Source organism: Phyllopteryx taeniolatus, chromosome 10, assembly GCF_024500385.1.
Source record: "Phyllopteryx taeniolatus isolate TA_2022b chromosome 10, UOR_Ptae_1.2, whole genome shotgun sequence".
In the NCBI taxonomy this organism is placed as follows: domain Eukaryota; kingdom Metazoa; phylum Chordata; class Actinopteri; order Syngnathiformes; family Syngnathidae; genus Phyllopteryx; species Phyllopteryx taeniolatus.
Window position 1 is genome coordinate 29,483,753 of NC_084511.1, and position 24,459 is coordinate 29,508,211.

Genomic DNA, 24,459 nt, shown 5'->3' on the forward strand with positions numbered 1-24,459 from the left:
AAGTCAGTCACCAGACCTTAACCCAATTGAGCATGCATGTTACCTCCTGAAGTGGAGCCTAAAGGGAGAAACCCCCAGAAACCAACAAGAACCGAAAGAGGCTGCAGTAAAGGCCTGGAAAAGCATTTCAAATGAAGAAAGCGACAGTCTGCGCAGGCTTGATGCAGTTATTGCAAGTAAGGGTTACGCCACCAAATATGAAATATTATTCACTTGAAGTTCATTGAATCATGTCTGTTCCAATACTTTTGCTCACTCGAAAAGTGGGCGGCTTCAAACAAAAGGTTGGTTAACACATCTCGATCTAAATAGCAGGACATGAAAGCTGGAATTGGGAACTGTCGCCTCATTTTCATCTTTTGATCTGATACCCAAATGTCTTCAGTATGCAACAAAAACAAAGGAATTGTCCTTGCCGTTCCAATACTTTTGGAGGGGACTGTAATTTCATTCAGGTGTCTTGCGCAAGTTTACCGTCTTGAACAGTAGTCACGCTATAACTCCACATTCACTGGGAGAAACTATTCATGCCATAACTGACTTTTGGTGTTCATTGCGAGGAGGGTACGAACAATCTCAGAAACGTTGAACGATGCAATGCGAAAGATTGAGCCGGTTTTCTGCAGCACTGACGACGTCATCGTGAGGGTTTGAAATGTGGAGTCACTCTTTGATGACGCAAGGACAAAGATTGAATTGCAACTTTCAATCCATTTATGTCATGTGACGATGACAGGACATGGAAGAATATATTGACCTGCGGCGGAGCATGACAAGTAGTCGCACTTTGGGATGCGCTGTCCATGGTTCTCAAACATTTTTAATGGGTGGCTCGAAATTATTATTATTATTTTTTTTTTTTGTGTCAGAATTAAATATTCATATATTTATCTACAGGTTTAGAAATATGTCCATTAGAATTGCTGAAAAAGTTCGATCTCTTGTTCTCATTGTTGTAATTGGACCAACTATAGTCTTCTACATGAAGGGAAGATTTTTTGGGGGGAAACTACGGCAACTTTTTGTTGTTGCTGTCTTGTTATTTATTATTATTATTGTTGTTATCGAGTTTCGTGGATTGAATTGACACTGTCCGTCACTGCAAATAGTGTGAGAAGTTGGTTGTAGTTGACCCGAACGTCCACTAGAGGACAGAGTGGACCGTGGCATTGGAGCAGCCTCGTCCGCGGCGCGGGGCTCCTCCCAAATGTGCGTGATGTTTGTCGTCAGTGGAACAAAGAAGCTCAGACGGTGAAAGAGACCGATGCGACGGGGATCGCTCCACGGACTTGGTTTGGCTTTTTCCTTCATCTTCGGTGGGAAATCTTTTGGCAGCATTTCTAGCTCGTGTCTGGAATGACGCGTGCGGCGGGCAGATGGAGCTCTGTGCGGATGTATTTGCTCTTCGTGCTGCTGGAGTGTTACTGGGAAGCCGTGTGCGGCCAGCTCTCTTACTCCGTGGCGGAGGAGGTGAATGCGGGGACCGTCGTGGGAAACATCGCCAAGGATTTGAGCCTCAGCGTGCGGGATTTGGAGTCCCGCATGTTGCAGATCGTTGCGGGAACCCAGAGGAAATATTTCGAGGTCGACCTCAAGACTGGTGTCCTCTTCGTGAGTGAGAGAATCGACCGAGAGGAACTGTGCAGAAAACAAGCCAGGTGTTCCCTCGGCGTAGAAGCCATGATTAGTAATCCGTTAAAATTGTACCGTATTGAAATTACAATAATAGATGTAAATGACAATTTTCCAGTATTTTCTAGCCATGCACAGGTGCTAAACATTAGTGAAACTACAGCAATAGGACCGAAATTTCCTCTGCACCCTGCTCATGATGCTGACGTTGGTAAAAATTCCGTCAATTCATACAAGCTCAGCCATAATGAACATTTCTTACTCGAATTAAACAAAGGAGAAAGTGTGACGCCAGAATTAGTGCTGCAGAAGCTTTTGGACCGAGAAAAACAGGCCGTGATCACGCTCACGTTGACGGCTATTGATGGAGGAACGCCGGCAAAATCGGGCACGATGACCATTGTTGTCAATGTGTTAGATATTAATGATAATGCTCCTGTATTTAGTCAAAATCTATATAAAGCTAGTGTATATGAGAACTCAAAGATTGGCACATCCATAATAACATTAAATGCGACTGATTTAGATGCAGGACAAAACGGACAAGTGTTCTTTTCTTTCAATGCAGGAGGAAGAGAGGAAGAAACAAATATGTTTTTTATTGATGAAAAAAGTGGAACAGTCACAAATCAGAAAAATATTGACTTTGAACAAACAAATGCATTTGAACTCCGAATACAAGCCAGTGATGGCGGCTCATCTCCGTTAACCTCTCACGCCAAATTGCTGATCGAGGTTTTCGATGTCAATGACAATGCCCCTGAAATTTCAGTGACATCTTTGATGAGCACAGTGAAAGAAGACGCGACAATCGGCACCGCCATTGCAATTGTGTCTGTGCTGGACAAAGATGGCGGAAAAAAAACGGTTTGGTGCACTGTCGAATGAAGAATAATGCGCCTTTTAAACTGGAGTCCAATTATAAGAACTCCTTTTCCTTGGTTGTCGGCGGTCCTCTCGACAGAGAGAGCGTATCTGCGTACAACGTCAGCATCATCGCAAGCGACGAAGGCGCTCCGCCTCTGTCCGGCACCAGCGTTATTCGCGTGCACGTCTCAGACGTCAACGACAACAAGCCTCGCTTCTCGGAGCCCCTCGTTAATGTTTACATCAAAGAAAATAGTCCGCCGGGAGCGCTAATACATAAAGTGACTGCGGTCGATGACGACGTCGATCAAAACGGGCGCCTGACTTACTCGTTGCTGCAAAGTAGCACCGACTCGATTCCGATAACGACGATGATAAACATCGACTCGGAGAGCGGCGACATCGTCACTTTGCAGTCGTTCGACTACGAGGCGCTGAAGACGTTGGAGTTCAAAGTTCAGGCCGCAGACCGCGGCGTTCCCCCGCTGAGCGGCGAGGCGAGCGTCAACGTTTTCATCCTGGACGAGAACGACAACAGTCCCGGCATCCTGCCGCCCTATTCCGAGCACGGCTCGGCGAACGGCGAGAGCGTCCCCTATTCCGCCGAAGCGGGCTACTTTGTGGCCAAGATCAGGGCCGTGGACGCGGACTCGGGATACAACGCGCTGCTCTCCTATCACCTGTCCGAGCCCAAAGGCGGCGGCGACGAGCTCTTCCGGATCGGAAGCGGCACCGGGGAGATTCGGACCAAGAGGAGAATGAGTGACGATGACCTGAAAAGTCACCCCTTGGTGGTGTTGGTGTGCGATCACGGAGAAGCCTCCCTGTCGGCTACTGTGTCTATTGATGTGCTGGTGCTGGAAAGCACAGCCGACATCCGCACTCAGTTCAGACACGTGCCCAGAAAGGAGGAGAGCTTCTCCCGTTTCCACTTGTATCTGCTCATCGCCATTGCGGCCGTGTCGCTCGTCTTTCTGCTCAGCCTGCTGGCTTTCGTGGCCTTCAAGTGCCGCGGGCGGACGGACGGCGCCCCGATGATCGCCGCCCACCCCGACGGGAGCTGGTCTTACTCCCAAGCCACTCAGCAGTATGACGTGTGTTTGGGCTCGGACACGCTCAAGAGCGACCTGGTGCTCTTCCCCTCGCCCTTTCCGCCGGGGGAAGCGGAACTCATCAGCATTCACGGCGGGGACACCTTCGGCAGGACTCAGACTTTGCCTCATAGCGAGAAGGTAGGCTGGCAATGTTTTTGTCTTCCGAGGTTCTTTGTATTTCTCGTCACGTGTTGATGTCGTGCGCATTCACGTGTCGCCAACAGTGCAACTCACATGAAGCACGAAGTTCTCGTGGTCTTTTGAAAAGTGACTTTGAAGCCGTTGAATTTCCGCATTGCTTTCTGTCAAGCTGCTCGACTACGAATCGCACCTGTGACCTCATTTATCGCGACCACAGCCCATAATCTTGACGTAACTTGTTCGGGGAAGGGAAAAGTGTGGAACGGTTCAATTATCGTGTGTTGTCAATGTACGCTGTGGAACGATGACACAAATGTGACGCTGAGTACTTAACATTTGAATCTGTTGACATCTGTAAAGGTGACATCCTTCGATGAAAGAGTTTGTACCCGTTTACATACATGGCGGCTTTTACGCATCACTCAGGAAGGTTTTTACGTGAACTACTACTAGCTTGTTGTCCGTGGTCCTGAAAAGGTGCTTTCTTTTCGACACATCATCAGGATTGTGTACGTGAATGAATTTACATCTTGAGATGGACAGTCCCCTCCAAAAGTATTGGAACAGCAAGGTCAATTGCTTTGTTTTGCTTGAAAACTGGGGACATTTGGTTTTTATATCAAAAGATGAATATGAGACAAAGTCTGAAGTCCAGCTTTTATTTCATGGTATGTTCATCTAGATATGTTGAACAACTGAGGACAGAGCACCGTTTGTTTGAGGACACCCACTTTTCAAGTGAGCAAAAGTATTGGAACAGACATGATTCAATGAACTTCAAGTGAATAATATTTCATATTTGGTGGCGTAACCCTTACTTGCAATAACGGCATCAAGCCTGCCACCCATTGACTTCACCAGACTGTCTGTCGCATTCTTCATTTGAAATGCTTTTCCAGGCCTGTACTGCAGCCTCTTTCGGTTCTTGTTTGGTTCTGTAGGTTTCTCCCTTCAGGCTCCTCTTCAGGAGGTAAAATGCATGCTCTATTGGGTTAAGGTCCGATTATTGACTTGGCCATTCAAACACCTTCCACTTTTTCCTCCTGATGAAGTCCTTTGTTGTGTTGGCAGTGTGTTTTGGGTCATTGTCTTGTTGCATGATGAAGCTTCTCCCAATTAGTTTGGATGCATTTTTCTGTAAACTTCTAGACATATAGGCCATAACGCAAGATGCAAACCTCTCATCAGTAAAAAGAAATTGAAGGCCAGATTGGATTTTTGCAAAGAACTACAAAGAGGAGCCACAAAGGTTTTGGAACAAAGTTTTATGGACTGATGAGACCAAGATTAACCCCTACCAAAGTGATGGAAAGGCCAAAGTATGGAGAAAAAAATGATCTGCTTATGATTCAAAACACACAAGGTCATCTGTGAAGCATGGTGGAGGTCAATTCATGGCTTGAACGGGCTCACTACATGTAACTCATGATGGGAGCAGCAGAATGAATTCTCAAGTCTACAAAACCATTTTGTCTGGCAATTTACAGAAAAATGCATCCAAATTAATCGGGAGAAGCTTCGTCATGCAACAAGACAATGACCCAACACAACAAAGGACTTTATCAGAGGGAAAAAGTGGAATGTCTTTGACTGGTCAAGTCAGTCACCAGACTTTAACCCAATTGAGCATGCATGTTACCTCCTGAAGTGGAGCCTAAAGGGAGAAACCCCCAGAAACCAACAAGAACCGAAAGAGGCTGCAGTACAGGCCTGGAAAAGCATTTCAAATGAAGAATGCGACAGTCTGCGCAGGCTTGATGCAGTTATTGCAAGTAAGGGTTACGCCACCAAATATGAAATATTATTCACTTGAAGTTCATTGAATCATGTCTGTTCCAATACTTTTGCTCACTCGAAAAGTGGGCGGCTTCAAACAAAAGGTTGGTTAACACATCTCGATCTAAATAGCAGGACATGAAAGCTGGAATTGTGAACTGTTGCCACATTTTCATCTTTTGATCTGATACCCAAATGTCTTCAGTATGCAACAAAAAAAACAAAAAAAAAGGAATTGTCCTTGCCGTTCCAATACGTTTGGAGGGGACTGTCATTTCATTCAGGTGTCTTGTGCAAGTTTACTGTCTTGAACAGTAGTCACGCTATAACTCCACATTCACTGGGAGAAAATATTCATGCCATAACTCACTTTTGGTGTTCATTGTGAGGAGGGTACGAACAATCTCAGAAACGTTGAACGATGCAATGCGAAAGATTGAGCCGGTTTTCTGCAGCACTGACGACGTCATCGTGAGGGTTTGAAATGTGGAGTCACTCTTTGATGACGCAAGGACAAAGATGGAATTGCAACTTTCAATCCATTTATGTCATGTGACGATGACAGGACATGGAAGAATATATTGACCTGCGGCGGAGCATGACAAGTAGTCGCACTTTGAGATGCGCTGTCCATGGTTCTCAAACATTTTTAATGGGTGGCTCGAAATTATTATTATTATTTTTTTTTTGTGTCAGAATTAAATATTCATATATTTATCTACAGGTTTAGAAATATGACCATTAGAATTGCTGAAAAAGTTCGATCTCTTGTTCTCATTGTTGTAATTGGACCTACTATAGTCTTCTACATGAAGGGAAGATTTTTGGGGGGGAAACGACGGCAACTTTTTGTTGTTGCTGTCTTGTTATTTATTATTATTATTGTTGTTATCGAGTTTCGTGGATTGAATTGACACTGTCCGTCACTGCAGTCCGTGTGCGATGCTCTGGTTGTAGTTGACCCGAACGTCCACTAGAGGACAGAGTGGACCGTGGCATTGGAGCAGCCTCGTCCGCGGCGCGGGGCTCCTCCCAAATGTGCGTGATGTTTGTCGTCAGTGGAACAAAGAAGCTCAGACGGTGAAAGAGACCGATGCGACGGGGATCGCTCCACGGACTTGGTTTGGCTTTTTCCTTCATCTTCGGTGGGAAATCTTTTGGCAGCATTTCTAGCTCGTGTCTGGAATGACGCGTGCGGCGGGCAGATGGAGCTCTGTGCGGATGTATTTGCTCTTCGTGCTGCTGGAGTGTTACTGGGAAGCCGTGTGCGGCCAGCTCTCTTACTCCGTGGCGGAGGAGGTGAATGCGGGGACCGTCGTGGGAAACATCGCCAAGGATTTGAGCCTCAGCGTGCGGGATTTGGAGTCCCGCATGTTGCAGATCGTTGCGGGAACCCAGAGGAAATATTTCGAGGTCGACCTCAAGGCTGGTGTCCTCTTCGTGAATGAGAGAATCGACCGAGAGGAACTGTGCGCGGATGAAGCCAAATGTTCAATCAGTGCAGAGGCCGTAATCAATAATCCCTTAAAATTATACCGAATTGAAATTACAATAATAGATGTAAATGACAATTTTCCAGTATTTACTAGTCATGCCCAGGTGCTGAACATTAGTGAGACGACATTAATGGGGTATAAATTTCCTCTGCACCCTGCTCATGATGCTGACGTTGGTAAAAATTCCGTCAATTCATACAAGCTCAGCCATAATGAACATTTCGCACTTGAGGCGCAGAAAGGCGAAAGTGTGACGCCAGAATTAGTGCTGCAGAAGCTTTTGGACCGAGAAAAACAGGCCGTGATCACGCTCACGTTGACGGCTATTGATGGAGGAACGCCGGCAAAATCGGGCACGATGACCATTGTTGTCAATGTGTTAGATAGCAACGACAATGCTCCTGTATTCAGTCAAAAGCTGTACAAAGCTAGTGTGTATGAGAATATTGCGATTGGGACATCAATCATAACCTTAAATGCAACTGATTTAGATGCAGGACACAACGGACAAGTGTTCTATTCTTTCAATGCAGCTGGACGAGAGAAACAAACAAATATATTCTCGATTGATGAAAAAAGTGGAACAGTCACAAATCAGAAAAATATTGACTTTGAACAAACAAATGCATTTGAACTCCGAATACAAGCCAGTGATGGCGGCTCATCTCCGTTAACCTCTCACGCCAAATTGCTGATCGAGGTTTTCGATGTCAATGACAATGCCCCTGAAATTTCAGTGACATCTTTGATGAGCACAGTGAAAGAAGACGCGACAATCGGCACCGCCATTGCAATTGTGTCTGTGCTGGACAAAGATGGCGGAAAAAAACGGTTTGGTGCACTGTCGAATGAAGAATAATGCGCCTTTTAAACTGGAGTCCAATTATAAGAACTCCTTTTCCTTGGTTGTCGGCGGTCCTCTCGACAGAGAGAGCGTATCTGCGTACAACGTCAGCATCATCGCAAGCGACGAAGGCGCTCCACCTCTGTCCGGCACCAGCGTTATTCGCGTGCACGTCTCAGACGTCAACGACAACAAGCCTCGCTTCTCGGAGCCCCTCGTTAATGTTTACATCAAAGAAAATAGTCCGCCGGGAGCGCTAATACATAAAGTGACTGCGGTCGATGACGACGTCGATCAAAACGGGCGCCTGACTTACTCGTTGCTGCAAAGTAGCACCGACTCGATTCCGATAACGACGATGATAAACATCGACTCGGAGACCGGCGACATCGTCACTTTGCAGTCGTTCGACTACGAGGCGCTGAAGACGTTGGAGTTCAAGGTTCAGGCCGCAGACCGCGGCGTTCCCCCGCTGAGCGGCGAGGCGAGCGTCAACGTTTTCATCCTGGACGAGAACGACAACAGTCCCGGCATCCTGCCGCCCTATTCCGAGCACGGCTCGGCGAACGGCGAGAGCGTCCCCTATTCCGCCGAAGCGGGCTACTTTGTGGCCAAGATCAGGGCCGTGGACGCGGACTCGGGATACAACGCGCTGCTCTCCTATCACCTGTCCGAGCCCAAAGGCGGCGGCGGCGGCGGCGGCGAGCTCTTCCGGATCGGAAGCGGCACCGGGGAGATTCGGACCAAGAGGAGAATGAGTGACGATGACCTGAAAAGTCACCCCTTGGTGGTGTTGGTGTGCGATCACGGAGAAGCCTCCCTGTCGGCTACTGTGTCTATTGATGTGCTGGTGCTGGAAAGCACAGCCGACATCCGCACTCAGTTCAGACACGTGCCCAGAAAGGAGGAGAGCTTCTCCCGTTTCCACTTGTATCTGCTCATCGCCATTGCGGCCGTGTCGCTCGTCTTTCTGCTCAGCCTGCTGGCTTTCGTGGCCTTCAAGTGCCGCGGACGGACGGACGGCGCCCCGATGATCGCCGCCCACCCCGACGGGAGCTGGTCTTACTCCCAAGCCACTCAGCAGTATGACGTGTGTTTGGGCTCGGACACGCTCAAGAGCGACCTGGTGCTCTTCCCCTCGCCCTTTCCGCCGGGGGAAGCGGAACTCATCAGCATTCACGGCGGGGACACCTTCGGCAGGACTCAGACTTTGCCTCATAGCGAGAAGGTAGGCTGGCAATGTTTTTGTCTTCCGAGGTTCTTTGTATTTCTCGTCACGTGTCGATGTCGTGCGCATTCACGTGTCGCCAACAGTGCAACTCACATGAAGCACGAAGTTCTCGTGGTCTTTTGAAAAGTGACTTTGAAGCCGTTGAATTTCCGCATTGCTTTCTGTCAAGCTGCTCGACTACGAATCGCACCTGTGACCTCACTTATCGCGACGACAGCCCATAATCTTGACGTAACTTGTTCCGGGAAGGGAAAAGTGTGGAACGGTTCAATTATCGTGTGTTGTCAATGTACGCTGTGGAACGATGACACAAATGTGACGCTGAGTACTTAACATTTGAATCTGTTGACATCTGTAAAGGTGACATCCTTCGATGAAAGAGTTTGTACCCGTTGAAATACATGGCGGCTTTTACGCATCACTCAGGAAGGTTTTTACGTGAACTACTACTAGCTTGTTGTCCGTGGTCCTGAAAAGGTGCTTTCTTTTCGACACATCATCAGGATTGTGAATTTACATCTTGAGATGGACAGTCCCCTCCAAAAGTATTGGAACAGACATGATTCAATGAACTTCAAGTGAATAATATTTCATATTTGGTGGCGTAACCCTTACTTGCAATAACGGCATCAAGCCTGCCACCCATTGACTTCACCAGACTGTCTGTCGCATTCTTCATTTGAAATGCTTTTCCAGGCCTGTACTGCAGCCTCTTTCGGTTCTTGTTTGGTTCTGTAGGTTTCTCCCTTCAGCCTTCTGTTCAGTAGGTAAAATGCATGCTCTTTTGGGTTAAAGTCTGGTGACTGACTTGACCAGTCAAAGACGTTCCACTTTTTCCCTCTGATAAAGTCCTTTGTTGTGTTGGCAGCGTGTTTTGGGTCATTGTCTTGTTGCATGATGAAGCTTCTCCCGATTAGTTTGGATGCATTTTTCTACAAATTGCCAGACAAAATAGTTTTGTAGGCTTTAGAATTCATTCTGGTGCTCCCATCATGAGTTACATGTATTGAGCCTGTTCAAGCCATAAGATCACCTCCACCATGCTTCACAGATGACCTTGTGTGTTTTGAATCATAAGCAGATCATTTTTTTCTCCATACTTTGGCCTTTCCATCACTTTGGTAGGGGTTAATCTTGGTCTCATCAGTCCATAAAACTTTGTTCCAAAGCCTTTGTGGCTCATCTCTGTACTTCTTTGCAAAATCTAATCAGGCCTTCCGATTCTTTTTACTGATGAGAGGTTTGCATCTTGCGTTATGGCCTATATGTCTAGAAGTTTACAGAAAAATGCATCCAAACTAATCGGGAGAAGCTTCATCATGCAACAAGACAATGACCCAAAACACACTGCCAACACAACAAAGGACTTCATCAGGAGGAAAAAGTGGAAGGTCTTAGACTGGTCAAGTCAAGCACCAGACTTTAACCCAATAGAGCATGCATTTTACCTCCTGAAGAGAAGCCTGAAGGGAGAAACCCCCAGAAACCAACAAGAACGGAAAGAGGCTGCAGTACAGGCCTGGAAAAGCATTTCAAATGAAGAAAGCGACAGTCTGCGTAGGCTTGATGCAGTTATTGCAAGTAAGGGTTACGCCACCAAATATGAAATATTATTCACTTGCAGTTCATTGAATCATGTCTGTTCCAATACTTTTGCTCACTCGAAAAGTGGGCGGCTTCAAACAAAAGGTGCTCCGTCCTGAATTGGTTAACACATCTCGATCTAAATAGCAGGACATGAAAGCTGGAATTGTGAACTGTCGCCTCATTTTCATCTTTTGATCTGATACCCAAATGTCTTCAGTATGCAACAAAAAAAAAGGAATTGTCCTTGCCGTTCCAATACTTTTGGAGGGGACTGTAATTTCATTCAGGTGTCTTGTGCAAGTTTACTGTCTTGAACAGTAGTCACGCTATAACTCCACATTCACTGGGAGAAAATATTCATGCCATAACTGACTTTTGGTGTTCATTGTGAGGAGGGTACGAACAATCTCAGAAACGTTGAACGATGCAATGCGAAAGATTGAGCCGGTTTTCTGCAGCACTGACGACGTCATCGTGAGGGTTTGAAATGTGGAGTCACTCTTTGATGACGCAAGGACAAAGATTGAATTGCAACTTTCAATCCATTTATGTCATGTGACGATGACAGTACATGGAAGAATATATTGACCTGCGGCGGAGCATGACAAGTAGTCGCACTTTGAGATGCGCTGTCCATGGTTCTCAAACATTTTTAATGGGTGGCTCGAAATTATTATTATTATTTTTTTTTTGTGTCAGAATTAAATATTCATATATTTATCTACAGGTTTAGAAATATGTCCATTAGAATTGCTGAAAAAGTTCGATCTCTTGTTCTCATTGTTGTAATTGGACCTACTATAGTCTTCTACATGAAGGGAAGATTTTTTGGGGGGAAAACGACGGCAACTTTTTGCTGTTGCTGTCTTGTTATTTATTATTATTACTGTTGTTATCGAGTTTCGTGGATTGAATTGACACTGTCCGTCACTGCAAATAGTGTGAGATGTTGGTTGTAGTTGACCCGAACGTCCACTAGAGGACAGAGTGGACCGTGGCATTGGAGCAGCCTCGTCCGCGGCGCGGGGCTCCTCCCAAATGTGCGTGATGTTTGTCGTCAGTGGAACAAAGAAGCTCAGACGGTGAAAGAGACCGATGCGACGGGGATCGCTCCACGGACTTGGTTTGGCTTTTTCCTTCATCTTCGGTGGGAAATCTTTTGGCAGCATTTCTAGCTCGTGTCTGGAATGACGCGTGCGGCGGGCAGATGGAGCTCTGTGCGGATGTATTTGCTCTTCGTGCTGCTGGAGTGTTACTGGGAAGCCGTGTGCGGCCAGCTCTCTTACTCCGTGGCGGAGGAGGTGAATGCGGGGACCGTCGTGGGAAACATCGCCAAGGATTTGAGCCTCAGCGTGCGGGATTTGGAGTCCCGCATGTTGCAGATCGTTGCGGGAACCCAGAGGAAATATTTCGAGGTCGACCTCAAGGCTGGTGTCCTCTTCGTGAATGAGAGAATCGACCGAGAGGAACTGTGCGCGGATGAAGCCAAATGTTCAATCAGTGCAGAGGCCGTAATCAATAATCCCTTAAAATTATACCGAATTGAAATTACAATAATAGATGTAAATGACAATTTTCCAGTATTTACCAGTCATGCCCAGGTGCTGAACATTAGTGAGACGACATTAATGGGGTATAAATTTCCTCTGCACCCTGCTCATGATGCTGACGTTGGTAAAAATTCCGTCAATTCATACAAGCTCAGCCATAATGAACATTTCGCACTTGAGGCGCAGAAAGGCGAAAGTGTGACGCCAGAATTAGTGCTGCAGAAGCTTTTGGACCGAGAAAAACAGGCCGTGATCACACTCACGTTGACGGCTATTGATGGAGGAACGCCGGCAAAATCGGGCACGATGACCATTGTTGTCAACGTGTTAGATATTAATGATAATGCTCCTGTATTCCGTCAAAATCTGTACAAAGCTAGTGTGTATGAGAATATTGAGATTGGCACATCAATAATAACGTTAAACGCGACTGATTTAGATGCAGGACACAACGGACAAGTGTTCTATTCTTTCAATGCAGCTGGACGAGAGAAACAAACAAATATATTCTCGATTGATGAAAAAAGTGGAACAGTCACAAATCAGAAAAATATTGACTTTGAACAAACAAATGCATTTGAACTCCGAATACAAGCCAGCGATGGCGGCTCATCTCCGTTAACCTCTCACGCCAAATTGCTGATCGAGGTTTTCGATGTCAATGACAATGCCCCTGAAATTTCAGTGACATCTTTGATGAGCACAGTGAAAGAAGACGCGACAATCGGCACCGCCATTGCAATTGTGTCTGTGCTGGACAAAGATGGCGGAAAAAACGGTTTGGTGCACTGTCGAATGAAGAATAATGCGCCTTTTAAACTGGAGTCCAATTATAAGAACTCCTTTTCCTTGGTTGTCGGCGGTCCTCTCGACAGAGAGAGCGTATCTGCGTACAACGTCAGCATCATCGCAAGCGACGAAGGCGCTCCACCTCTGTCCGGCACCAGCGTTATTCGCGTGCACGTCTCAGACGTCAACGACAACAAGCCTCGCTTCTCGGAGCCCCTCGTTAATGTTTACATCAAAGAAAATAGTCCGCCGGGAGCGCTGATACATAAAGTGACTGCGGTCGATGACGACGTCGATCAAAACGGGCGCCTGACTTACTCGTTGCTGCAAAGTAGCACCGACTCGATTCCGATAACGACGATGCTAAACATCGACTCGGAGAGCGGCGACATCGTCACTTTGCAGTCGTTCGACTACGAGACGTTGAAGACGTTGGAGTTCAAAGTTCAGGCCGCAGACCGCGGCGTTCCCCCGCTGAGCGGCGAGGCAAGCGTCAACGTTTTCATCCTGGACGAGAACGACAACAGTCCCGGCATCCTGCCGCCCTATTCCGAGCACGGCTCGGCGAACGGCGAGAGCGTCCCCTATTCCGCCGAAGCGGGCTACTTTGTGGCCAAGATCAGGGCCGTGGACGCGGACTCGGGATACAACGCGCTGCTCTCCTATCACCTGTCCGAGCCCAAAGGCGGCGGCGGCGGCGGCGGCGACGAGCTCTTCCGGATCGGAAGCGGCACCGGGGAGATTCGGACCAAGAGGAGAATGAGTGATGATGACCTGAAAAGTCACCCCTTGGTGGTGTTGGTGTGCGATCACGGAGAAGCCTCCCTGTCGGCTACTGTGTCTATTGATGTGCTGGTGCTGGAAAGCACAGCCGACATCCGCACTCAGTTCAGACACGTGCCCAGAAAGGAGGAGAGCTTCTCCCGTTTCCACTTGTATCTGCTCATCGCCATTGCGGCCGTGTCGCTCGTCTTTCTGCTCAGCCTGCTGGCTTTCGTGGCCTTCAAGTGCCGCGGACGGACGGACGGCGCCCCGATGATCGCCGCCCACCCCGACGGGAGCTGGTCTTACTCCCAAGCCACTCAGCAGTATGACGTGTGTTTGGGCTCGGACACGCTCAAGAGCGACCTGGTGCTCTTCCCCTCGCCCTTTCCGCCGGGGGAAGCGGAACTGATCAGCATTCACGGCGGGGACACCTTCGGCAGGACTCAGACTTTGCCTCATAGCGAGAAGGTAGGCTGGCAATGTTTTTGTCTTCCGAGGTTCTTTGTATTTCTCGTCACGTGTTGATGTCGTGCGCATTCACGTGTCGCCAACAGTGCAACTCACATGAAGCACGAAGTTCTCGTGGTCTTTTGAAAAGTGACTTTGAAGCCGTTGAATTTCCGCATTGCTTTCTGTCAAGCTGCTCGACTACGAATCGCACCTGTGACCTCATTTATCGCGACGACAGCCCATAATCTTGACGTAACTTGTTCCGGGAAGGGAAAAGTGTGGAACGGTTCAATTATCGTGTGTTGTCAATGTACGCTGTGGAACGATGACACAAATGTGACGCTGAGTACTTAACATTTGAATCTGTTGACATCTACAAAGGTGACATCCTTCGATGAAAGAGTTTGTACCCGTTTACATACATGGCGGCTTTTACGCATCACTCAGGAAGGTTTTTACGTGAACTACTACTAGCTTGTTGTCCGTGGTCCTGAAAAGGTGCTTTCTTTTCGACACATCATCAGGATTGTGTACGTGAATGAATTTACATCTTGAGATGGACAGTCCCCTCCAAAAGTATTGGAACAGACATGATTCAATGAACTTCAAGCGAATAACATTCACTATTTGTTGGCGTAACCCTTACTTGCAATAACGGCATCAAGCCTGCGCAGACTGTCGCTTTCTTCATTTGAAATGCTTTTCCAGGCCTTTACTGCAGCCTCTTTCGGTTCTTGTTTGCTTCTGGGGGTTTCTCCCTTCAGCCTTCTGTTCAGTAGGTAAAATGCATGCTCTTTTGGGTTAAAGTCTGGTGACTGACTTGACCAGTCAAAGACGTTCCACTTTTTCCCTCTGATAAAGTCCTTTGTTGTGTTGGCAGCGTGTTTTGGGTCATTGTCTTGTTGAAGCTTCTCCCGATTAGTTTGGATGCATTTTTCTACAAATTGCCAGACAAAATAATTTTGTAGGCTTTAGAATTCATTGTGGTGCTCCCATCATGAGTTACATGTAGTGAGCCCGTTCAAGCCATGAATTGACCTCCACCATGCTTCACAGATGACCTTGTGTGTTTTGAATCATAAGCAGATCATTTTTTTCTCCATACTTTGGCCTTTCCATCACTTTGGTAGGGGTTAATCTTGGTCTCATCAGTCCATAAAACTTTGTTCCAAAACCTTTGTGGCTCATCTCTGTACTTCTTTGCAAAATCTAATCAGGCCTTCCGATTCTTTTTACTGATGAGAGGTTTGCATCTTGCGTTATGGCCTATATGTCTAGAAGTTTACAGAAAAATGCATCCAAACTAATCGGGAGAAGCTTCATCATGCAACAAGACAATGACCCAACACAACAAAGGACTTCATCAGGAGGAAAAAGTGGAAGGTCTTAGACTGGTCAAGTCAAGCACCAGACTTTAACCCAATAGAGCATGCATTTTACCTCCTGAAGAGAAGCCTGAAGGGAGAAACCCCCAGAAACCAACAAGAACCGAAAGAGGCTGCAGTAAAGGCCTGGAAAAGCATTTCAAATGAAGAAAGCGACAGTCTGCGTAGGCTTGATGCAGTTATTGCAAGTAAGGGTTACGCCACCAAATATGAAATATTATTCACTTGCAGTTCATTGAATCATGTCTGTTCCAATACTTTTGCTCACTCGAAAAGTGGGCGGCTTCAAACAAAAGGTGCTCCGTCCTGAATTGGTTAACACATCTCGATCTAAATAGCAGGACATGAAAGCTGGAATTGTGAACTGTCGCCTCATTTTCATCTTTTGATCTGATACCCAAATGTCTTCAGTATGCAACAAAAAAAAAAAAAAAAGGAATTGTCCTTGCCGTTCCAATACTTTTGGAGGGGACTGTAATTTCATTCAGGTGTCTTGCGCAAGTTTACCGTCTTGAACAGTAGTCACGCTATAACTCCACATTCACTGGGAGAAAATATTCATGCCATAACTGACTTTTGGTGTTCATTGCGAGGAGGGTACGAACAATCTCAGAAACGTTGAACGATGCAATGCGAAAGATTGAGCCGGTTTTCTGCAGCACTGACGACGTCATCGTGAGGGTTTGAAATGTGGAGTCACTCTTTGATGACGCAAGGACAAAGATTGAATTGCAACTTTCAATCCATTTATGTCATGTGACGATGACATAAATGGAAGAATATATTGACCTGCGGCGGAGCATGACAAGTAGTCGCACTTTGGGATGCGCTGTCCATGGTTCTCAAACATTTTTAATGGGTGGCTCGAAATTATTATTATTATTTTTTTTTTGTGTCAGAATTAAATATTCAGATATTTATCTACAGGTTTAGAAATATGTCCATTAGAATTGCTGAAAAAGTTCGATCTCTTGTTCTCATTGTTGTAATTGGACCTACTATAGTCTTCTACATGAAGGGAAGATTTTTGGGGGGGAAAACGACGGCAACTTTTTGTTGTTGCTGTCTTGTTATTTATTATTATTATTGTTGTTATCGAGTTTCGTGGATTGAATTGACACTGTCCTTCACTGCAAATAGTGTGAGATGTTGGTTGTAGTTGACCCGAACGTCCACTAGAGGACAGAGTGGACCGTGGCATTGGAGCAGCCTCGTCCGCGGCGCGGGGCTCCTCCCAAATGTGCGTGATGTTTGTCGTCAGTGGAACAAAGAAGCTCAGACGGTGAAAGAGACCGATGCGACGGGGATCGCTCCACGGACTTGGTTTGGCTTTTTCCTTCATCTTCGGTGGGAAATCTTTTGGCAGCATTTCTAGCTCGTGTCTGGAATGACGCGTGCGGCGGGCAGATGGAGCTCTGTGCGGATGTATTTGCTCTTCGTGCTGCTGGAGTGTTACTGGGAAGCCGTGTGCGGCCAGCTCTCTTACTCCGTGGCGGAGGAGGTGAATGTGGGGACCGTCGTGGGAAACATCGCCAAGGATTTGAGCCTCAGCGTGCGGGATTTGGAGTCCCGCATGTTGCAGATCGTTGCGGGAACCCAGAGGAAATATTTCGAGGTCGACCTCAAGGCTGGTGTCCTCTTCGTGAGTGAGAGAATCGACCGAGAGGAACTGTGCAGAAAACAAGCCAAGTGTTCCCTCGGCGTAGAAGCCATGATTAGTAATCCCTTAAAATTATACCGAATTGAAATTACAATAATAGATGTAAATGACAATGATCCATCATTCTTGAGCAAATCACAGGTGTTAAATATTACAGAAAACACAGAACTGGGCACAAAGTTTCCTCTGCACGCAGCTCATGATGCAGACGTGGGTAAAAATTCTATCAATTCATACAAGCTCAGCCATAATGAACATTTCTCTCTTGAGGCGCAGAAAGGCGAAAGTGTGACGCCAGAATTAGTGCTGCAGAAGCTTTTGGATCGAGAAAAACGGGCCGTGATCACACTCACGTTGACGGCTATTGATGGAGGAACGCCGGCAAAATCGGGCACGATGACCATTGTTGTCAACGTGTTAGATATTAATGATAATGCTCCTGTATTCCGTCAAAATCTGTACAAAGCTCAGATATATGAGAATATTAAAATTGACACGTCAATCATAACGTTAAACGCTACTGATTTAGATGCAGGACAAAACGGGCAGGTGTTCTATTCTTTGAGTGAAGTCGGTAGAGGGGAACAGAATGATTTATTTGCAATAGAGAAGACAACTGGCACTGTAACAAACATTAAGAATTTAGATTTTGAAGATGAAAATGTCTTTGAAATAAGAGTACAAGCCAGTGATGGGGCAAGGACTTCATACACCAAATTATTGATCGAGGTTTTCGATGTCAATGACAATGCCCCTGAAATTTCAGTGACATCTTTGATGAGCACAGTGAAAGAAGACGCGACAATCGGCACCGCCATTGCAATTGTGTCTGTGCTGGACAAAGATGGCGGAAAAAACGGTTTGGTGCACTGTCGAATGAAGAATAATGCGCCTTTTAAACTGGAGTCCAATTATAAGAACTCCTTTTCCTTGGTTGTCGGCGGTCCTCTCGACAGAGAGAGCGTATCTGCGTACAACGTCAGCATCATCGCAAGCGACGAAGGCGCTCCACCTCTGTCCGGCACCAGCGTTATTCGCGTGCACGTCTCAGACGTCAACGACAACAAGCCTCGCTTCTCGGAGCCCCTCGTTAATGTTTACATCAAAGAAAATAGTCCGCCGGGAGCGCTGATACATAAAGTGACTGCGGTCGATGACGACGTCGATCAAAACGGGCGCCTGACTTACTCGTTGCTGCAAAGTAGCACCGACTCGATTCCGATAACGACGATGCTAAACATCGACTCGGAGAGCGGCGACATCGTCACTTTGCAGTCGTTCGACTACGAGACGCTGAAGACGTTGGAGTTCAAGGTTCAGGCCGCAGACCGCGGCGTTCCGCCGCTGAGCGGCGAGGCGAGCGTCAACGTTTTCATCCTGGACGAGAACGACAACAGTCCCGGCATCCTGCCGCCCTATTCCGAGCACGGCTCGGCGAACGGCGAGAGCGTCCCCTATTCCGCCGAAGCGGGCTACTTTGTGGCCAAGATCAGGGCCGTGGACGCGGACTCGGGATACAACGCGCTGCTCTCCTATCACCTGTCCGAGCCCAAAGGCGGCGGCGGCGACGAGCTCTTCCGGATCGGAAGCGGCACCGGGGAGATTCGGACCAAGAGGAGAATGAGTGACGATGACCTGAAAAGTCACCCCTTGGTGGTGTTGGTGTGCGATCACGGAGAAGCCTCCCTGTCGGCTACTGTGTCTATTGATGTGCTGGTGCTGGAAAGCACAGCCGACATCCGCACTCAGTTCAGACACGTGCCCAGAAAGGAGGAGAGCTTCTCCCGTTTCCACTTGTATCTGCTCATCGCCATTGCGGCCGTGTCGCTCGTCTTTCTGCTCAGCCTGCTGGCTTTCGTGGCCTTCAAGTGCCGCGGACGGACGGACGGCGCCCCGATGATCGCCGCCCACCCCGACGGGAGCTGGTCTTACTCCCAAGCCACTCAGCAGTATGACGTGTGTTTGGGCTCGGACACGCTCAAGAGCGACCTGGTGCTCTTCCCCTCGCCCTTTCCGCCGGGGGAAGCGGAACTCATCAGCATTCACGGCGGGGACACCTTCGGCAGGACTCAGACTTTGCCTCATAGCGAGAAGGTAGGAAAATCCCATTAACTCGAACGCTCATGCGATTCACACAGTAATTAAAAATAGAATGTTTTGCAGCTTGATTGTCCCACTTGTACGATTCGATTGTAGCTATGTAGAAACCTTTTCAAGATTGTAAAATACAAATGAAAGATGTGGATTAGGTTAGGTCCTTCAAATATACATAAAAGAGATCAATGGGATGAACTTATATTATAATACAATTAACTTAGAATGATGTCGTGAGCAATGAACTAATACACATCAGACATGGAGTTATTTGTATTATTCTGAGTATATACGCCTTTCTTCAAGATCTGTGTTCGAAAGGCACACGGATTCCAAGTTCGGGATCTCGTGTGGCATGGAGTTTGGAACTTGCATAGTTTTAGCTCACAAGGGTCCTTGCTCGGTTGCGGCGAGAAGGATGAAGAGGACTGCAGGATTTGTGTATCATTTGTCAAAGGATGTCTGATGTCATGGGCAGCCCTAAATGAATATTCATGTGATTTTTAACTCGGAATATGTGACAGAGCGGCGATGATGTGTTCAACGGGGTCATTTACGCGAAGTTTGATTGTTTCGGAGCCTTCAGTCGCCTTTGGACAACTACAGCATCAACTATAACAGCATTGTGCGACGGTACTCTGTTGCCAAATTGCAGATGAAGTCGAGCATAAAGTGGAGTTGTTTTCTCAAAGCTCTGCTTTGAAATGAGGTTTCTTTTTTTTTTTTTTTTTTTTTTGTAAACTAACTCTTGAGACGCTCTCCGTGGTCCTGAAATGCATGCGTGCTCAAGTGCTGTCCATAGTTCTGATTTATTTCAACCCACTTCCTTAAAATACTGTGGGGTACCTTGAAATGAAGAGGGAGACACAAGCATGGGGGCGTAGTAGACAACTAATACGGGGAAATATATATTCTAAGCCTAGATATTATTCGGAATTGAAACAAAAAAACAAAAAAGGGGTAAAGCGGGTTGCCGGCTCGCGTGTGTTCCCGTTCCTCATATTATTTCAACATCTCCATTTGACTTCAAACTGCATTTCCCCATAACGGTCACAAGGTGTCGCCGGAGACCGTGCTACAGAATTGCGTCCGCCGTGCAGAAACTCCTCCGACGTCGAAAAACGTCACGAACGGGGAGTGTTCAGCGTCGACTCAACCCGGTTAACAGTCAGACGAGCCACGCGAAGCGAACGGGAGCGGCAAGCGATACGTCGAAGGATATCCATTTGTATTTTGGTTTTCATTGCCTGTGGATATTTACCAAAGGAAAACGGAATTGGTGTTGTCGAGTTGAGCAGGAATGGCTTCTCCGGACCAGTGGCGAACCATCGGGGGCCTTTTTGTCACTCTGCTTTGTGTGTGCGGCCGGACCGCGGCTCAGATATCCTACTCCATCTCGGAGGAGGTAGACAAAGGGAGCGCGGTGGGAAATCTCGCCAAGGATTTCAACCTCAGCGTGCAGCAACTCCAAGCCGCGGGGCTGCGCGTCAACTCCGCGTACAAAAAGCGATATTTCGACGTCAATCTGCAATCTGGAATCTTGGTCGTTAGCGAGAGAATAGACAGGGAGGAGCTGTGCCCCAACGCGTTGAAATGTTCTTTAAATATCGAAGCCGCGTTGAGTCATCCGCGCAGGCTTCACCAAATCGAGGTTGTGATTCATGACGTCAATGACAACGCTCCGGTTTTCAGTCAACAAACCGCAACAATAGATTTGTATGAAAATTACTTTCTCGGGGAAAGGCATCCACTGCCACTCGCACATGACGCGGACGTGGGCGCCAACTCGGTGGAAACGTATCAATTAAAGCCGAACGAATACTTTGTCTTGGCTGCGCAAAGCAACGGCGGAAGTGCATCTGCCGAGTTACTGCTGCACAAAGCATTAGACAGAGAAAAGCAGCCGGTCGTCGACCTCACGCTTCTTGCCATCGATGGAGGAAAACCTCCCAAATCAGGCTCCATCCAAATCCTCATCAATGTCCTTGATGTCAACGACAATTCTCCTGTGTTCAGCCAGTCTCTCTACAAGGTCCGAGTTGTTGAAAATGCAGACATCGGCACGCAGTTGCTAAGGCTTTCCGCTACCGATTTGGACGATGGCGTGAATGGGCAACTGACCTATTCGTTTGCGGAAAGGGGGCGTTTTCACCCCGACCACGTGTTTGCCTTGGATGAAAATACAGGCGAGATCAGTGTTAGAGGTGATATTGATTATGAGGACACTCCAGCCTACGAGATTGGCGTTCAAGTGCGGGACAAAGGCGTTCCTCCTCGCTTGGCGCACAGCAAAGTCTTAGTGGAGGTCATTGACGTCAATGACAACGCGCCGGAAATCACCGTGTCGTCTCTCATGAGTCCTGTGAAAGAGGACGCCGAGATAGGCGCTGCCGTTGCCATGGTGAGGATTACTGATAAGGATGGGGGTCAAAATGGCCAGACCAAGTGCCTCGTTGTTGGATCTGTGCCATTCATGTTAAAGTTGAACTATAAAAATTACTACTCGCTGTTGGTTGCCGGGCCTCTTGACCGAGAGCGAACATCCCGGCATCTCGTCACACTCGCCGCCACTGACGAAGGAACGCCGGCTCGGTCCGCCACACGAGTCATCGACGTTCAAGTTTCGGATGTCAATGACAATCCGCCTCGTTTCGCCGAGCGTGAAATTAATATTTACGTGAAGGAGAATAGTCCGGTCGGAACGACGATTTACACTTTGACGACGACGGACGCCGATTCGGTTGACAACGGAAAAGCATCTTATCGTTTGATTGACAGTTCTTTTAAAACGACACAAACGGCTTCATTGATAAACATCGACTCGGAGAGCGGCGACATCGTCACTTTGCAGTCGTTCGACTACGAGACGCTGAAGACGTTCGAGTTCAAGGTTCAGGCCGCAGACCGCGGCGTTCCCCCGCTGAGCGGCGAGGCGAGCGTCAACGTTTTCATCCTGGACGAGAACGACAACAGTCCCGGCATCCTGCCGCCCTATTCCGAGCACGGCTCGGCGAACGGCGAGAGCGTCCCCTATTCCGCCGAAGCGGGCTACTTTGTGGCCAAGATCAGGGCCGTGGACGCGGACTCGGGATACAACGCGCTGCTCTCCTATCACCTGTCCGAGCCCAAAGGCGGCGGCGGCGACGAGCTCTTCCGGATCGGAAGCGGCACCGGGGAGATTCGGACCAAGAGGAGAATGAGTGACGATGACCTGAAAAGTCACCCCTTGGTGGTGTTGGTGTGCGATCACGGAGAAGCCTCCCTGTCGGCTACTGTGTCTATTGATGTGCTGGTGCTGGAAAGCACAGCCGACATCCGCACTCAGTTCAGACACGTGCCCAGAAAGGAGGAGAGCTTCTCCCGTTTCCACTTGTATTTGCTCATCGCCATTGCGGCCGTGTCGCTCGTCTTTCTGCTCAGCCTGCTGGCTTTCGTGGCCTTCAAGTGCCGCGGACGGACGGACGGCGCCCCGATGATCGCCGCCCACCCCGACGGGAGCTGGTCTTACTCCCAAGCCACTCAGCAGTATGACGTGTGTTTGGGCTCGGACACGCTCAAGAGCGACCTGGTGCTCTTCCCCTCGCCCTTTCCGCCGGGGGAAGCGGAACTCATCAGCATTCACGGCGGGGACACCTTCGGCAGGACTCAGACTTTGCCTAATAGTGACAAGGTAGGCTTTACATTTATAAATGTTTTAATAGATATATACAGTTATACTGTGTATTCAAACGGTGGACCTGCAAAGTTTCAAATGCCAGGTTTTTACGAGACTTTTCTCAGATTTTACCAAAGACTGCAAAGCTACGCGTGGTTTATTTTGTTCAAGTCACAAAGAATTTGTAGTTTGACTTAGTGTTGTGAAAGCTTTTTTTTTTTTTTTTCTCTCCTTCAATTTGGTCAATTCCAGCATTGTATTGCGTCCTGGTAGGAAAGATGACAAATATCTGCAATGGAAATGAAAAGCATTCTGCTCACGTGCTCAAAGTGGGAACTCCATCAGATGATTTAAAATGTCAAAGAAACTCTTTCTTCATCACGATTTGGTCCTCGACGCTTTGTTTTGTGATTTCTCTGCTAGTGCAGTTGTTGACGTGGCTGACTTGTATCGTATCAATGATGGATCAGTTATTACGTTCCCAACATGCTTGGTGTCGCACTCTCCGTGGAAGCAGAAGTCGTCAAAAATATTTGTATCGAAAGCCTGTGCACAATATTCACGATTGCATGGCGTGACTGACTCGCTGATATTTTTATACCGTGTAAATAATTCCCAGTTTTGTTTATCAATGATATTCTCTGATCACTGTCGGCTGTGGGATGGACAGTATATATTTTTTTATCGGCAGATATTCATTTCCAAATATAAGATTTCTAAGAATCTTCATCACAATTCGAGGCATTTTTAAGTGGAATCATCCAAAGTTAGACATCATTGGTCATATCTAAGAAGGACCACGCATAATGCTACTTTGAACATAATATATAGCAATGGTCACAAACCTCCAAAAATACCGTGTCCATGTTTTTTTAATTTCATTTTTTTAATTATTATTATTGTCTCGTGTTTTCACTGCGCGGTCGTTCAGAAAAGTGTTCGACGCTTTATTGCTTTAACAGTCGTCGACCACACGATGTCGCACTGAGACCGCAAATGAGGACCGACGCGTCATCGCCCCTCACTGGCGCATGTAGAAGTTGTCATTGGCTGCGGCGTCGACACGCAGTCACTCGGTTGTATGCGGCGAGAAGAACAAGCGCGTTTGCCTCCAGCTGGAGATTCGTGTTGTTGGCGGTAGATGCAAACATCGGATGCGCTTCACGAGCCGGATTGTTGTTTATGGTCCAACGATGAGGGCGGAGGAGTATTTGTGGATCCCCGTCGTTGTTGTGCTTCTCTTTTGTCGTGGATCTGCCTCGCAATTGTCTTACTCCGTTTCCGAGGAGATGAACAAAGGCGCGGTGGTGGGGAATATCGCCAAGGATTTGAACCTCAATTTGCAGGAGCTGCGCAACAGAGACCTGCGTATCGTGTCAAGTTACAGTAAGAAATACATTGACGCAGATCTTGGGACGGGGAACCTCTTTGTTCACGCCAAAA

At 47.5% G+C, this 24,459-nt stretch overlaps 6 protein-coding genes and 1 pseudogene across 23 annotated transcripts in view; 6 read left to right on the forward strand and 1 right to left on the reverse strand.

Moving 5' to 3' along the window:
- LOC133484589 (protocadherin alpha-C2-like) overlaps window positions 1-24,459 on the forward strand; it is a 285,315-nt gene that overhangs the window by 166,539 nt on the left and 94,317 nt on the right. The gene's annotated exons all lie outside the window — the stretch shown is intronic.
- On the forward strand, window positions 177-4,295 carry LOC133484598 (protocadherin alpha-8-like). The gene is given in 2 exon segments (XM_061787449.1): window positions 177-2,490; window positions 2,493-4,295. Coding segments are annotated over 2 exon segments (2,430 nt in total). The 5' UTR covers window positions 177-1,356; the 3' UTR covers window positions 3,789-4,295.
- On the forward strand, window positions 6,275-9,417 carry LOC133484591 (protocadherin alpha-8-like). Its single transcript, XM_061787442.1, is given in 2 exon segments — window positions 6,275-7,829; window positions 7,831-9,417. Coding segments are annotated over 2 exon segments (2,508 nt in total). The 5' UTR covers window positions 6,275-6,695; the 3' UTR covers window positions 9,205-9,417.
- LOC133485186 (protocadherin alpha-8-like) lies at window positions 10,735-14,854 on the forward strand. The gene has a single exon (XM_061788599.1). The coding sequence runs from the start codon at window positions 11,856-11,858 to the stop codon at window positions 14,295-14,297; it is 2,442 nt and encodes an 813-aa protein (XP_061644583.1). The 5' UTR covers window positions 10,735-11,855; the 3' UTR covers window positions 14,298-14,854.
- Window positions 16,734-19,435, forward strand: LOC133484692 (protocadherin alpha-12-like). The gene has a single exon (XM_061787647.1). The coding sequence runs from the start codon at window positions 16,995-16,997 to the stop codon at window positions 19,377-19,379; it is 2,385 nt and encodes a 794-aa protein (XP_061643631.1). The 5' UTR covers window positions 16,734-16,994; the 3' UTR covers window positions 19,380-19,435.
- Window positions 20,354-23,214, forward strand: LOC133485197 (protocadherin alpha-8-like). Its single transcript, XM_061788612.1, has one exon. It carries the CDS (start codon window positions 20,662-20,664, stop codon window positions 23,212-23,214), a length of 2,553 nt encoding a protein of 850 aa, XP_061644596.1. The 5' UTR covers window positions 20,354-20,661.
- The window catches only part of LOC133485198 (protocadherin gamma-A4-like), a 2,572-nt pseudogene continuing 2,056 nt past the window's right edge, over window positions 23,944-24,459 (reverse strand).

What these genes read in the sequence shown, in the direction of transcription:
- LOC133485186 (XM_061788599.1), top strand. Translation starts at nt 11,856, where the DNA reads ATGACGCGTGCGGCGGGCAGATGGAGCTCTGTGCGGATGTATTTGCTC.
- LOC133484692 (XM_061787647.1), top strand. Translation starts at nt 16,995, where the DNA reads ATGACGCGTGCGGCGGGCAGATGGAGCTCTGTGCGGATGTATTTGCTC.
- LOC133485197 (XM_061788612.1), top strand. Translation starts at nt 20,662, where the DNA reads ATGGCTTCTCCGGACCAGTGGCGAACCATCGGGGGCCTTTTTGTCACT.